The 16,661-nt window shown below is 31.9% G+C and overlaps 2 protein-coding genes across 3 annotated transcripts; one reads left to right on the top strand and one right to left on the bottom strand.

Moving 5' to 3' along the window:
- The first annotated feature begins 999 nt into the window (after positions 1-999).
- LOC11409352 (transcription factor bHLH93) lies at positions 1,000-3,284 on the top strand. Of its 2 annotated transcripts, none has more exons than XM_013598237.3 (4): positions 1,000-1,681; positions 1,953-2,105; positions 2,214-2,381; positions 2,762-3,284. In XM_013598237.3, exons 1-4 carry the CDS (start codon positions 1,130-1,132, stop codon positions 2,846-2,848), a joined length of 960 nt encoding a protein of 319 aa, XP_013453691.1. In that variant the 5' UTR covers positions 1,000-1,129; the 3' UTR covers positions 2,849-3,284. The 2 variants fall into 2 exon arrangements, with proteins under 2 accessions (XP_013453691.1, XP_003612938.1); XM_003612890.4 differs by having other exon boundaries at positions 1,001-1,681; positions 1,953-2,123.
- Positions 3,285-7,738: 4,454 nt separating this feature from the next.
- On the bottom strand, positions 7,739-10,324 carry LOC11406272 (uncharacterized). Its single transcript, XM_003612889.4, has 2 exons — positions 9,561-10,324; positions 7,739-8,757 (listed from the first exon to the last, which is right to left on the bottom strand). The coding sequence occupies exons 1-2, from the start codon at positions 10,242-10,244 to the stop codon at positions 8,011-8,013; spliced, it is 1,431 nt and encodes a 476-aa protein (XP_003612937.3). The 5' UTR covers positions 10,245-10,324; the 3' UTR covers positions 7,739-8,010.
- Between the last annotated feature and the right edge of the window lie 6,337 nt (positions 10,325-16,661).

Here is a 16,661-nt window from a genome sequence, read left to right as displayed (position 1 = left end):
GTATTAAATGATTGATAAAGTAGAGAATGAAAATTAATCATTGAGGTAATACTTAGTATACTAGTAAGTTGATTATTGAAATTGTAAGATTGTATAAGTACTTCATATTTATCAATATTCTAAAATATCTAAAAAATTACAAAATGTTAATCAAATTTGTCCATCTATCTCAATATATTCTTAACTACATACTTAATATGTTATCGTAATCTTAATTCAGTTGGTAGAAACAATGCATAATATATGCAGAGTCTATGTTTCAAACCCAACAAAAAAAACTACATATTTAATATTATTCACCTAGTTTCAAATGCATAATCAATATTACAATTTTAATGTAATATTGAGTTGGTAGAGTTTCTTCTTACATAGGACATCAACTGTGAGAATGATGTAAAACCATTTCTATCCTAAGGACAAGTAAAACCATGATTTTCTACTTCTAGATAATGATATTATTGGTTGGTAGAGTTTTATGCGATTAAGCACTGGTCTACCCTAAACTATGTGACACTTTCTTACCCTAAAAATTTCCTATCTTTTCACTTTGAGAATAGATATCAATATTCACTTTGATGCTTTCTTTTCACTAATTTCTTTTTATTGGAATAAATTTATGTAGATTCATCATGGTACCAAATTTTTTTTTTTTATGCAGATTCTCCCTTTTTAAGAATGAGTCATATAGTATATAATAGTGGAATTAAAAAATATCGATGATCATTCGACTAAGATCGAACAATCTAAAGAAATGTAGTTTGTAATTTTTATTTTGAAGTTTAAAATATCAAGTTTGAAATTGGATTGTCCGATCTTGATAGACTAACCATCAATCAATGTTTCGACTATGTGATTGCGGAAATAATTAACGACAAGGGACTTCGATACAAAAAAAGTGGTACCCACATATATTTCATCGAGTAAGAGAGATAGTGTTAGAAAGTAGATGTTAGAGTGAGCATTGGTACACAATATATATTTAGTACATATAGTAACTTATCATAGCATTATTTAACCAAACTTGAAACTCCTCCCATTTTGTTCAACTTCATTCCATTGTTAAGACTTTTCTGTTTGGTTTTTCTTTAGTTTATTCATAGTTCACAAAAGTGGGAAAAGAGAAAGAAAAATGGAACTTTCTCAACTTGGTTTTCTTGAGGAGCTACTAGCTCCAAGAAAAGACACATGGAATACTTTATCCACTGGTTTGAATGAGTTACTACTCCCTAATGGTTGGACCTTTGACTCATTTGATGAAAATCTTCTCATCAATCCATCTTTAAACCCTTCATTTGCTTCATTCTCAACACCATTAGACCATAGATTTGAATGTCCTTATGGAACTGATGCATCATCATTATCATACCCTTATCTTGATGGATTCTCAGTTCCAGAGTTTGATGATTCAGCACCAGTTTTACCACAACAAGAAAGTATTGAAGAGTTTGGATTTGTTGGAAGTGAGAACAAGAGGTTTGAAGAGAGTAAAATCAGCTGCAAAGTTGAGGAACAAGTTAGTGAGACACCAGTTTTTAACATGGGTTTGTGTGGTGAGAAAAAAGCCAAATCCAAAAGGGTTGAAGGACAGCCTTCAAAGAATCTTATGGCTGAAAGAAGGAGAAGAAAGCGTTTGAATGACAGGCTTTCCATGCTTAGGTCAATTGTCCCTAAGATCAGCAAGGTGATTCAATATATATAATGTATGTATGTGTGTATGTTTATGTTGTCCAGCTCCTCCGACACTTCAGATTGAAGATATGTTCACTTATTCTTTTTTGTCAAATTATTATCGATGTCGAGTATTAGTGTTAATGTAAGTGCTCATAGTGTGTGTTTTAATTTTGGTACAAATGTTTGCGTTTTTTATTATTATCATTGACTAGCACTTGTATTTGGTGTTTGATTTTGATATAAATTGATTTGAACTAACAAGAAAATGTAAATTTTGTAAGATGGACAGGACATCAATTCTTGGAGATACAATTGATTACATGAAAGAGCTTCTAGAAAGGATTAGTAAGTTACAAGAAGAAATAGAGAAAGAAGGAACAAATCAGATAAACCTTTTAGGAATTTCTAAGGAGTTAAAGCCAAATGAAGTAATGGTAAGAAATTCCCCTAAGGTATGGTTTAGTTCCTTGAACAAGTAATGCATAATCATAGACCAAGTTCATGAATAAATGTAATTAATGTAATGTTCTTTTCTTTTTCAGTTTGATGTTGAGAGGAGAGACCAGGACACAAGAATCAGTATCTGCTGTGCCACAAAGCCAGGATTGTTACTGTCAACAGTGAACACATTAGAAGCATTAGGCCTTGAGATTCATCAGTGTGTTATAAGCAGTTTCAATGATTTTTCATTGCAAGCATCTTGCTCAGAGGTTAGTAAATTATATTATATTACTGCATGTTCGGATTGATAGCGAATTTGGCAGAATTACATTGTGTCACCATCATTTTACTAAAAACTACGCTTTTGAGCTTTAAGTATATGTTTGGATGTTTGCGAGAAGAATTGTTTTTGTCTTCAAAATCGATTCTAAATTGAAGTTAGAATTTAGGGCTTTTTTCTCTACAATTGATTTTTCGTCTGGAATTTATCACATTCAATTCAATTTTAGTCCGTAACAATTTTCTAGAATCAATTTTTGTGACTGCAGAACAAAACAAAAAAAAAAGACTATTTGCCTCAATAATTGTTTGCATGGTTAAAATAAAACATGTTCTTACTTCTTTTAACATATTATTCCCATGTGTTTAGGTAGCTGGTCAGAGAAATTGTATGAACCCTGAAGAGATAAAGCAATCACTATTCAGGAATGCAGGTTATGGTGGGAGATGTCTCTAGGAAAATGATGGAAAGCTGACATAACAATTTGCAGATGATGAAAAAGAGGCAAAGTTTTCCTCTTCAATATCAATAATTCAAGGAATTAGCATGTTAAAAAGTTGTAATGAGATTCCAAATAAGTTAGCTTTGGTTTATGCAATCACTTTTAGTGCTTTACCCTGTATTTAACATACATAGGGTATTTTAGAGCTAGCTTCACTTTCCCATTGTGATAAAATTCCACCTTTTTAGTAGTACATTGATAATGGAAAGTTGTTGCCAAAAATCCATGTGGATTCAAAGTGATTTTAATAGATTCCTGAATATGCACATGCATTAAAATTTCTTTTTTGGGACATTAAACATATGATTATGTGTCCTTTGTATCAAGTTGCAGTGGCTACAAAGAGTGAATGACACAATTTTAAAAGGTTGGTGAAAAAATTGCATAAAATGTAACTCTACTTGTTCCTCTATGGTTTTTCAATAATTGCAAGATGAGGTAGTCCCTTTGAAATATCATTTAGAATGTTAGTTGCATGTTTGGATTCACTTTTAGGAAAATCCAAAACTGATTCTAAAGATTTAGCTTATGTTTGATAATCCAATGGGTCACCGCTGCCGCACGTTTAATGTTCTTTTAACGGAGAAATTGTGAAGCTGGTAATTGTAGCTTCACACACTTAACGTGGCTTGTTGTCGTGATTTCTTTGATCACCGGAATATAAGATTCCGCGACTAAAGCTCATGTTGAGGCAAAAGCTACAACCAGTAACTTCGCAATGTGAACACCAATTATCAACCAACTATGTAGAGCACATTTACATGAGTTGACTCACATAATTTTAAGGTATGTACAACGCACTCATTAATAATCCTAGGTTATGTCTGTGAATCTTATAGCATAAATTACACAGAAGCAACAATTTGTTAAGAGTGGTTGTAATAAACATCAAATCAAAGACACTGTGTATTTGAATTCAATTTTGGCAGTGGCAAAAGTGATTCTAAAATCATCTAATTAATTTTGACATGAATGTGTATTCTAGAATATGATTGATTTTTACGGAATAAACTTGACATATTCTAGATGACTAAAAATAATGTCCAAGGTCGAAATTAAAAAACTGAAAATCAAACCGTTTTAGTACATACTTCAAGATATGCTGTTAACAAATGTTAATATATCAAGGTTTTTGCTCACATCAATGACTGCATGTATTAAACGGGATATTCAAGATATGCATGTACAATATGGACAAGGTAAAAGACATGAAATGGTTACAGGTCCCCACTAGTTAAAGATAGTTTATAAGATAGAAGAACGTAAGGAATATTTTTAGAACTTTAGGTGATACTCCATCCGTTCTAATTTATAAGCAAAAAATACTAATTCATACTTATTATGAAAACTAACACTTAGTGATTTGAGGTATAATTTTTTGTGTTCTCTTTGGAATAAGTTTTATGGAAAGATGTAAAAATAATTCTCATTGGTTAAAAATTATGGAGAAAACAAAAATGAGAACAAATTGAATGCAATTTACATTTAATTTTACATTGGAAAAGATGATTTGTTTGAAAAAACATAATAATAGCATAAAAGTTGGTCTTTTTTGTTTATATTTTGATACAAAGAATATGAGATTTTTTTGCTTATATTTTAGGACGGAGGGAGTATAAAAGTATAAAACAATTCCTGTTCTTTTATTTAATAACTTGAACTTTTGGCATAATTGATTTATTAGATAGCAAGAGATTAAATAAAAGTACATGGATTGTTTTATACTTTTATATCTTATAAATCAATTATGCAAAAAGTTCAAGTTATTAAAAAATGGATTTTCCTTTGTATTTTTAAAAATGGATTTTTTTTTTAAATTTATTCAAAAATATTAAAAAAAGAGATTTTGACATTCACTAACTTAAATATTCATTGTTCGGGATTTTACATGGTAAAAATCACATATTTTTTCCAAAATGATTTTTATGAGAAGCTATTTGAAATAGCTTTTCTTTTTAGAGATTTTTTCAAAGTTTTAGTATAAAAAAAAATTATAAGCAAATGATGAAATATTTAGAATGACATTTTAAGATAAACTATTCAAACGGATTTTTTATTTGAAGCTTTCTTTGAAAATTTCTTTGTTAAAAAAATTATAACAAAAATCACATTACACTACCAAAATTTATTTTAAAAAAAGCTATAACAAACGAGCCCTAATTGTGATTTTATTTTTCATAACCTTTCGATTTCTTGAAGAATGAGTTTTTATATTTTGAAGTTATCAAAGATGTAAAAGTTCGTACATATTAGTTAGATGAGTTTTTCTACTTGCACCCTAGTTAATCATGGTTGCACCCCAAAATGACAAGATTACCCTTTCATAAAATTTGATTTTCAAAAAACCTTTTCCTTCTTTTTTGATTACACCCCAAAACCCTTCTTCCAAAACCATAATTCTCAAATCGATCGATTGTGTTCTGCAAAGATTTTCAAAACCATACTTTCTCACGTCCATTCATGATTTCAAAGAAAATTCGAAGCAAATCATGTTAGCAAGTGTTGTTCTTCAATCGATTGTGTTTTCTTGTTATGGGTTCTCAGTTCTGATTTTGTGTTTTCCTTGTTCTGCGATTCACAGTTCTGCGATTTTGTAAAATCAGTTTAAGTAGGTTCATGTAAACTCAGTTTAAGTAGGTTCATGTTAACTCAATTTAAGTAGGTTCATGTAAACTCAGTTTAAGTAGGTTCATGTAAACTTAGTTTACATGAACCTACTTAAACTGAGTTTAAGTTAACCTTGCCAATGTAAATTAAAACCACAGTGCATCATTGCAGTTGAAGGAAAAAAATTGAAACTAGCAAATAGAAGAAGAAATTCACTTACTTATATCCAATTGAGTATGGATGAAAAATATTTTGATTCACTCTTTAATTTTCATGGAGATTGATATTGAACATCAAATTGTTTGATCGATCGCTTTGTGGGGTGAAAGAGGGTGAAACTCACTGACAATGAATAAAATTAGGGCTTTAGGAAAATTTATATAAAAGAGCAATTTTGATATTATAAAAAAAAAAATTAAGAAAACTTGGGTGTAACCAGAAAAACATGGGGTGTAAATAGAAAAATTCTAGTTAGATTAGTTAAGATTTTATTGGTGTAATTGACCATATAACTCTTAATATACTATGTAACAATTCTTTCATAATCATTTTTATTTCATTTCATTTTTTTATACTTTTCTCTCAATAATACTCCCTCCGGTCCTATTTACAAGAGACAGTTGATTTTTTAGATACATTGAATAATGTATGTATCTAGTCAAGAACCTAAACCAAATACATAAATTATTTAATGTATCTAAAAAGTAAATTGTCTCTTGTAAATAGGACCGGAGGTAGTAAGTTCTATAAAAATTGTAATAAATAATAATAAGTTCTATAAAAAATTGTAATGAATATTTCGTGGAGAGGTAAGTAAATCTGATTCAGAACTGTTTCAACTGGAATTTGAATTCAAATTATCTTACAAGATTCATTTTAACACAAACTCGTTAACCTTGAATCAGAGTATTATTTATCATGTGGGGGATTGATACTTGATAACAAAGGACAAGCAGGCAGGGAACAGTAGCGAAAAATACCAAGCCATTGTGAAACGGGCTAGAAGCTCGGGTCAGTCAATGTTGTGGGCCGGCCCACAAGTTATGGCAAATGTGGGCCGGCCCCAAACTTGAAATAATGGGCAATGATGGATGGTCGTTTAATAAACATCTCAAAATTGTTCATTTGTTGGAGAGAAAAAACGATCCGAAGTTATGACCTGATCGAAAACAAAATGAAGGTGTCTATTGAGAAACCAAAACGATGATGTACGATGGTTGCTCTTTAAGCTCCAAGTGACAAAATAATATGTTGAAAAATAACTTCTTGTAGGCATCTTCAAAGAAAGAAGTGAAAAAGGAGGGGTTTCAGGGCAACACTTAGCCTAAAGAACAATTATTATGATGTATGGTAAAAAAAGGGCATACGTATGCTTTGTTATATTCATTCAGCCAATCACGTTCTTATGTCATAGGTTACCCAACACCCATGCTATGTATCATAGTTGTCGGAAACCAACCGGACTAACCTCTAGAATTGGGCAAATTGAGAGCCATTAATCCAACGTTCCAATGTAATAACTTTTAATCCAAGTCACTACTACATCTTCCCCTCCAGGTGTGTATATTAATTTCAATGTGTGATCACTAGGACAATTGCCAAATATAATATATATAATCAGAAAGTAATATGACAATTTTGATTAACTACTTTTAACTACATATGATAGCTCCTAATCATGAAGGAGGATGGCACCCTCATCTTGGAAAATACCATTTGATATTCTTGAATCATTCATTCAATTCAAGTATGATCATCTGGGACTGAATGCTTGCATCTGCCAGTACTGGAGCTGTTTAGTGAAATTCAATCTTCTGTTATATTGAAGGATATTAGGTAATGACCTAAGTATTCAATACTAAACAAAAAATATCATTTTATGTGTTGTACTGATCAAATATGTTGTTCGGTGAACAAACATTTGATCTACAATGTACAAAAATAATAAATTCCAATTTTTTTTTTGGGTGGTGAAATTCCACAAGACTTATTAACAAACTCAAACTTTGTTTTCTTTAAGACAAAAGATTTAAAGTTTGATTGTATGCCTTTAAAGGAATACATGTAAACATGAAGTAAAAAAAATTAAGTAGATTGCACACAAGCCAAAGTGACTAGGATACCTCTACAAAAAATGGCATTCTATTTAGATGAACCTCCAAAATATGTTCCAAAACTAGCAGTGAGTAAATATTACCTACTGTGATCTTTGTATATTTCAAGCAAGTACCAAGATGGATACAAAACAATTATGAATTATCATTGCTCTATAGCCCAACCTAAATGCATTACATCTGAAAAATTCTCATTGCCCATATTACAATAGAAGTTTGGAGCAAGAAAAAAGTGAATTGCTTCTATTTATTAACTACTACAAGTAAATGCTACATCTACAAAACTTGGGATTTTTTAAAAACTAGATTTTGACTAACCTACAATGACTAAAACTTTAAAAGAAACTATACATGCAATTATTCAACAAGTTTCAATCAATTAGCTTGAGAAGAGCCTATGGACTTTCATCTTCAACTCCAATGTCATCGTCATTGTCCTCATCAGAACTGCAAGTGTTTCCCATGAAATTGATTTGAGATTGCTGAAAATTTTTGATAGCATCTCTAGCTTCAGAAAGCAATGCAACTTTTGCTGCTTTAACAACATCTGTTTTCTGAATGCCTTTTCCTTCTCCACCTACAGATTTTTTTGCCCGTGTAGATGCTGCTCTTCTCCTAAGGTCCCTAAATCTTAATTGATTCACATATTTTTCATGCTGCACCTTGTTCTTTACTTGCTTTAGCACAGGTGGACTAGCAAGATCTTTAACATCTGATGAGCCGCTAAATCTAGAAAGAGACTTCTTATGCTTATGAATTGAAGATGATTGTAGGAACCCTTGATTTTCCTTTTGTTGCTTTGGAGTACACAGTTCTTGACCAGGTAGAATAGCATTAGTAGAAAAATCAATGTTGGGTTCAAGAACAGAAAATATGTCCCCTTTATGATTTTGATCAACTTTAAGATGGCGCTGTAACAGATTCTCAATAGACTTCTGAGTAACGATGCTCTTTGGTTTGAGAATATTTGATTTGCCAGCCTTCTTTCCAGTAGGTATGAGCAGTTTACTTGCAGATATTGAGAATTGATGAAGGGGTGATGAGTTGATTGCCTTTGCCCTTGATCGAGGCTGACATTGAGGTGGTGTGTGGAAGTCGTGGTGAACTCTATCGAAGCAATCTTGTTTAGACTTCCCAGGTACCTGCAACAGATTTTGAACAACAATTTCAATGATCAGAACAAATAAGCACTTATCTGGCAATCAATTAACCATCAACAAATTATAATTTTATTACATTTTTTTTGCGATGGTTACAAATAACAATGATTAACCAGTTATCCGAAAAGTAAAAGTGATTCAGTGATTTCATAAAGAGGTGTGAATGGTTTTATATCTAACATGTCGCCTCATGCAATTGCAAGACATAAGATAAGGCCATGATAAACCAAAGTCGTCATCTTTGAGTGATTATTGTGGGACAAATGGTTAATCACCCAGAAATTTCAAATCTCACAATTCCAGACTAGACAAATCCGCTCTGAGATTAAGGCATCGCCTGTGTTTTGACTCTCTTGACAAGACCTTTCTATACAAACACACCACTAACTAGTTCAAATCTAGGACACATGATCCAGCTATTTACCAATTGTGTTGAACCTTGCTGATACTTGACGAATTTCATAGTATACCAAACAAATTTAGCTTACCGAAGTCATTTGGACACAACAACAACAACAATCAAGCCTTATCCTATTAAGTAGAATTAACTACATGGAACGAACGAATTCACAATGTTCTGGCATATATCACATCTCTATAGTACACATTAATCTCTAGGTCTTCCTTAATAGTTTCCCATATAGTTTTTCTAACTCTTCCTCGTTCTGACACATAATTCTATACAAATATTCATACATGAATAATTAAATTTTCTTTTACTTAGTTAAAATCATTTATTCTTCTAAAAGTGCAATTTACATAAAAAAGAGAAAAATAGGCCATACCAGTTTCGAAACATTCTTCCAGAAATGAGGACTAGGTTTTGCAGTAAAATAAGCTGTGCTCAAAGCCAACTCTTGTTCCTTACTCCACCCTTCCGCAACTACACCACCAACGCGTTTTCTCTTCCTTTTCACACCACCTTCAATTTCTTCCTTCATCAACTCTTCCACTATTTCACCGCCTTCTACTCCACCTTCAATCTCTTCCTTCTTCCCCCCTTCATCAATTCCATCGCCACCGCGCTTTCTTCTCCTTTTTCTACCACCTTCACCTACAACTCCCTTATCAATAACCCCACTACATTTCTTCCATTTTCCTTCGGGACTCGTTTTTCTGGTCGAATCACAAGAACCAAATTCACTCACTTTAACATCATTTTTCTTCAAGAATCTAGGAGATCGTCTAAGCAACCTAACGGTTTTGGATCTTGATTGGGTAGAAGATTTGGGTTTTGGGGTGGTAGGGTTGCTGTTTTCATGGAGGAGAAGGAGTCTCGATGATCTTCGTGGGGTGCCAGGTGGGTACACGACGGTGGGTTTTCTGTTTCCCATTTTCACAAACAGTTGGTGGGTGGGGACGATTGATTCTGCTGAAGCAAAGAAAATAGCTTTGTTGTTTTTGAGGAATGCAAGAAATTGGTTTCGTGAAACTTGATTTTGAGAAATAATCAACGAAGACAAAAGCATACAAGAGGTAAAATGAAAGGGCTCGTACCAATTGTAGGGTTTTGGGGAGATGGAAGAAACTTGTGATTGTAGGAATGGGAATGAACACAGACTATCAAGTTTTACTTTGTACCCCCTCACTTACTTAGTACACCTTACCTTACAACTAAAGGTATGGTGAAAATCTAATTTTATCCTTAATCATTTTATTTTTTTTAAAGAATCCTTAATCATTTTTTAAATATTTTATATTTATCCAATTTTGAATTTCAATTTTTTTAGAATTATTTTTTCTTCATAATTTCCTTTAAAAATTCAGTTATCTAAAATATTGATAGTGATCTTGAACATGATCATGATCATAAGAGACAGTTGGAGCGGGTGCTATGAAATTGATGTGGTGGTTGACGGTGGTTCTTCACTAGTGCAGAGTGGTGTTCGTACAAAGATACTTCAATTTCCAAGCTACTGAGACCTCAATGTGTTTTAATGTTTTTTTCAAAATGAGAATATGTACTTGATTTGATAGTTGTTTGCTCTATTTGTAGATTTTTAGATGGACGATAAATATGGGCATTTTGACGAAAGCATTTACTCAAAGTTCGGGAAGGAGATAAGCGAATAATTTGATTTAAGGAGGGATTTTTTTTCATTTGGTAGAAATTTTGGCAGCTCATGCATGGTGTAGCAAATAGATGTGCTTATGACTCAAGGCATTTTTCGAAAGAAATCATGGGAATGAGTGTTTTGGCCATGATTGTAATTGTGATCTGTTTGCCAGAACCAAGGGGTCTTTCTGTGGAAACCTTCACGAACAATCGTTGTTTTTTGATGGTTTTTCCGCTTCTCACCGCTGCTCTTTCCACACCTCCGGATATCTGATGCCAAATCGTCGCATGTTTCCTTATTTCTTCGATAATTGAGTTGACTATCTTTGTGGCATCGATTGTACAAGTTCGCGAAGAGGCTGGACGAGTGGAATGAGGGAAAGCGGCTCAACTGAAAAATGGGGGTATTACTTGCACTCCTCATTATGATTGCCTCTAAAGGATTCTTTATGAAACCATCTTGTGTAACACTAAGTTCATCCGACATATCAATAAATTAATAACAACGATTCATCAATTTATTAATATTAAATCTTATTATGAAACCATCTTGTGTTACTGAATCTTACACCATTGAATCTAGCATTGTTTTTAATCACTTTTCACTTTAATCAATATTAATCAGATAACTTACGGTTTATGCTTTCAATAATTTCTGACTTTTCAGAGACTGCATTCACATACTTCCGGATCAAAGACTCATGCCCTTAGTCTTTATTTCTCTCTAAGTTTAATTATGGTGTTAAATATTTTATGGATTTGAATTATGTGCGGTCGTTTATAAAAACTGTTGACATTTCATCAAAACTTATCAACGGATTTTCAAAATGTTATTGAATTGAGAGGAGAAAATGAGTTTCCTTAACTAACAACTAAATATAGAAATTAAAACTAAGAATAGGCTTTCTCAATAACTGTGTTTACACATGTGCCGAAATTCAATTCATTAGTTATTACTCTCGAGAGTTTTTTTGGATTAGTAATAACTAATGAATTAAAATTCGTAGATACTAATAAGAATCAAATCGACAGTTCAAAGGCAAAAGAGAAGAGGGCGAGTTATCAGAGACTTTGAAGAGGATAATTTTGCAGTTTATGGAGATCCTGGACCTTTGAGAGAAAGGAAATGATTATAAGATAAGCATATAACATTTTATTTCTCAAATTTAATGAAAGTATATGTAGCATATTATTATGAGGCAAAGTTGACAATGATAAGGACCTCAATAAAATCTGCTAAAGCTCTACTTTTATTAGGTCACCGATAAAAAAAATTGACATTAGTTTTAATAAACAAAAAAGGCCTCAATTAAGGAGGTTGAGACTGAAAGTTTTATTAATTAATACAATTAAAAAATGATTGATAGAATGATCATATACGTTTAAAAGAATACATGATGACCTCAATGTTTAATACATCATGTTCATGCCAATGAAAGATGTATTTTGTGACAAAAAAAGTTGTCTAGTTCTAACAACAAAAATAAAACTGTGTAAAATGATTTTAGAAAACATTTGTGTTATTTGATCATAGTTTCATTGATGCACAATAAGGATTAAAATCTGACTTAATATTGTCGGCGATCAATGCTATCAATTAGGAGAGATTTGATTAAGTTCCAACTTGCTAGCATTTTTTTCCTTCTTCGAACAAGTGTTCTAAGATCATTTTTAAGGAACCCATAAATAAAAAATTTATCTTGAAAATACAAGTCAAACACATATAAAAGTCATAATTACATAATTTCCAATGTAAAAATTTTAAGAAAAACTCGGAGTTTTAATAATTCTTTAATGACATGTATTTTCTTTAACCGAAAAGTAGCTAGCAAAGAGCTAGGCTACCAAAATATTTTAAAGAAGAGAAAGCAAAACAAAGGAGGGGGAGATAAAGCCAAAACCTCCTTAGAATTTAACAAACAAACTCACACATTCTTGATTTATTTTTAGCTATAAGGATGCTTTAATACAATTAGGAGCACTTAACCAGACCATAAGATGATTAAGGGATAAGCCTAAGTTAGCTAAAGTGTCAGCACAACTGTTTCCTAATTCCCTAAACACATGGGTAGCCAGAAAGTACACTGATGATACAATGTGCATACAATTCTTCCCTAAAGAGTTGTATTAGATATCAATGTGGCAAGAGAACTTTTTCAATGAATTTTCTTGTTTCTAAATCTCATTTGATTTCTTGCAAACCAAACTGAGTTGATGATGTTGATCATAGTTGCAGTAATCACAACTTTGCATTGAGGATGGACCACATATCTTGTAAGAATTGGAAATGAAGAGTTACATATAGCATAGATGCAAACCAACACCAAAGGTTTACTGCATAAATGCATTCAAAAAATTGATGGAAAAATGATTCTTCATGATTGAAGCATAGAGAGCACATAGATAGCAGAAAGGTTTTCACCACTTGGAAGTTTGCCTAACATTAATCTCCAAATAGTTTTGACCCATCAAACTTTTGGATAATGATGTTTTTTGAAATCATAGGCTTCTTTCAAAGATAATTCACGTGAAGTGATGTGTTTCCAAATCAACCTATCTTCTTGACATTGAGTAGGAATGGTTGCTTGAGAAACAAGTAATCTCGGATTTGAAACAAGTAATCAACCTATGATGGAGACATTAGATTAATGTTTTTCAAAGTATGATTAATATAAGCAAATTAAATGACCTTTTTTTTTTGTTGATCAATGACATGTTTATAAATATAAAAAGCTGATGTCATAATTCCATTCATGCAATTTATCTAATGTGCTTGACCACCCATAACACTAATATACAACACGCATATGACACTGCAACGACACTCATCTAACCTAATTCTATTCTTTCCTTGCCTCCCACTTTCTCCTTAAACCAATCCAAATGGATTAACAACAAAATTGTACTTTAATCACTTTCCTATTTTAGTATAAAATTGGCTATCACTATCCTCAAGTCATTCCAAATAACTTAAGTCCCACGTAAAATAAAGACAAAAGTTGAAATAAGTTTATAAAGAGAGATATATTTTACCTTATTATAAACCGATTTTATAAAAATAAGTTAGACAATATAAAAATCCAATAATACCATGTATGGATGACAAAGCTCCTTTTTAAAAGTTTTAGCATCTATACATTTCAAGATTTGAACTCTAGATTTCTAATTAAACTTTAAAATGGATGTGTAATTGCAACTTGAGTTGAGACCACTAATCCCTATCCCTTCCTAAGAATTTAATTAGGATTTTATATGTGATTATAAAGGCATGATTTATAACAAATCGCCGTCTTTGAAGATTTTTTCATACTTTTTAGAAGAAGACAATATTCGATGATGATGATGAAAGGAATTAAGAAGGGAACATGATAATATAGCTTAGAAAACAAAATAATGAAAAGGAAGGAATATGGTGCTGAGATATTGTGCAATATTGCATGATAGCTGTGCTCTATGATATGTAATGTAACCTAATATTGTGCAAGGATTTCCAATATATAATGAGTGTGCTCATTTCAGAATTAGGATTTGCTGCTGTAAATATTACACGCAGTTACACGCGGTAGCACATCTCAACCGTAGATATGAGATCCGTCGGTCCAGATTTAATCACAGTTTTACACAGTAATATAATCTCAGCCATCAATTTAATAGGGGATATATATTTTGCCTGAATTGTATATATATGCCCCACTATGTTATAAGTCTCTCAAAGGGTGAACGACACCAAGGCTCAATTATTATGTACTTTTATTTACCGTAAGGTTCAATTATTATGTACTAGCACTATTAGGATTTGTTTTGAATCATTTCAATTTCTTTTCTTTTTCTAGGAAAGAATCATTTCAATTGTCTAAACAAAATATTATATAATCAGTTCAAGTTTCAACCGGGGCGTGACCCATAGATAAAACGTATGTTTGAATTGTTATGAATGATATTCTCTTTATTTTTTAATGTTTTTAAAAAATTTAGTTGAATGCAAAGATTTTTTTTAATGACTCAATTGATTTGAGTAAGAATCATATCTAATTTTTAAAAATAAATGGAGGATGTCGTCTACATAGAGACGGATAAAAAATAGATATTAGTTTCTATAATTAAGTAGATTTCACCGTCATTAATTTTATTTTTATTTCTTTGTGTTTTTATCTCTTTAAATTGAAAAAATAAATATATTTACAAGAAATATGCTTCCCCAGCGACAATCTACTTCCCAAAACTTTCAAAAGTGATGCGGATAATAGATTGACCAATTAAAATACTCGATTTTGCACAATGCATAGAGGACAAATAAATGTCAACACAAGAGAGAAAGTGTAAATACACTCTCGGATAAAGCTTGTCGTGATATATACTCACTCCGTCCCAAATTAACAGAGTCATTTGTTCATTTCACACGTATTAAGAAAACTGTATAAATGAAGGAGAGAGAAATGGTTTTAAGTGTTTTTGTGGTGCATTCTCCACTATCATAAATGCAAAGTGGAATATATTGAATTAGGAGTGATGAAAGTAGTAGTAATTAAAGTTATAAAGGGAAAAAAATATTTAATATTGTATTGAAAAGTGAAATGACTCGATTATTTTTTGACACTTTTTTTTCTTCAAATTACTCAGTTATTATAAGATAGAGGGAGTAATATTTTTGTATTTATAAATCGAGAGGAACTTAATTCGAAATTGTTGCTTAGCCGGATACATATACTTTTATTGTTTTGTGCTTGTAATTGAAGCAAGTAGTATCACAAATTGAAGGTGAACTTTTTATTTGTCTTTGTAGTTTTTCTTGCACTCCTTATGCAAGTCTAGTCATATATTTTAATTAGTTTTTTTTGGCTACTTTAGGGGGGAAAATTCTATTTTTTTGTTCCTTTGTAGCTGGAAGCCTGCAACTTGCGAGCCAAGGGAAAACCAAATTGAAAAGTTCAATCGATTAAAAACAATTTGATTCCTTTAAATCAATAATTACATACATAAATTGCATAATGCCCACACAAGAGACAACAGGAAGAGACACGTTTGCTAAGAAAACAAACATTGAATCAATACGTGTCTTTTGATAATCCCTTAGAACTGCAGATACATTGTCTTGCCCTGCCCCCTGCATAATCCCTTAGTCTTTTGATAATCTATTGTTTTTGTCGGGACAATATGTGTTTGTCATAATCACGTTGAATCACCGTAATTTGCAGTAATTTTTTTGTAAAAATATGGTAACTTACTACCAAGTTTATGACAAACACATTGTGATACAAGACATGTATGAATACAAACAATTGATGGCAAAATGCATATGCACACGGCAAGTTAATTAACATGCTACGGTGGTGGTCATGGTGGTTTGGACGATGGCTTCTCGATGTTGACAATAATCTCTTCTAGCCGCGAATGCTGACACGGGCAAGGCATGGCTATAAACTTTGGTACCTCATCCCCAGGCATCAACACCGTTAAACTTTGCCCCTTCTTTTCCCCCTCCGTTTCCTATCCACGAAGAAACAAAAAAGTAAATTCAAATTAGTTACAACAATAGTCACAAAGCGCCAGTTTAGTACTAAAAGCTTGACCTTGACGTTGTAAGAGGAAAAAGTATCATACAACTGTAAAATGGTCGTTAGAATCTTGAAAATTAATTATAGTTTTTTCTATTTTATTATTTTTTTAAGAAAAAATAAGAACTACAGCTCTTTGGTGAGACAAAATATTTATATAATCGTGTACCAATTTTATAATTTCAAATTAAGCATAGATGAAGCCAGAGAAGAATTGTTACCGTGGAGTGAGGTTTAGACTTGGAAGGTGGGGATTGGGTATGTGCTTGTGCAGC

This window comes from Medicago truncatula, chromosome 5 (genome assembly GCF_003473485.1).
Source record: "Medicago truncatula cultivar Jemalong A17 chromosome 5, MtrunA17r5.0-ANR, whole genome shotgun sequence".
Lineage (NCBI taxonomy): Eukaryota > Viridiplantae > Streptophyta > Magnoliopsida > Fabales > Fabaceae > Medicago > Medicago truncatula.
Note: the sequence above shows the minus strand (reverse complement) of the source record. Positions and strands in the feature narration are given on the sequence as shown.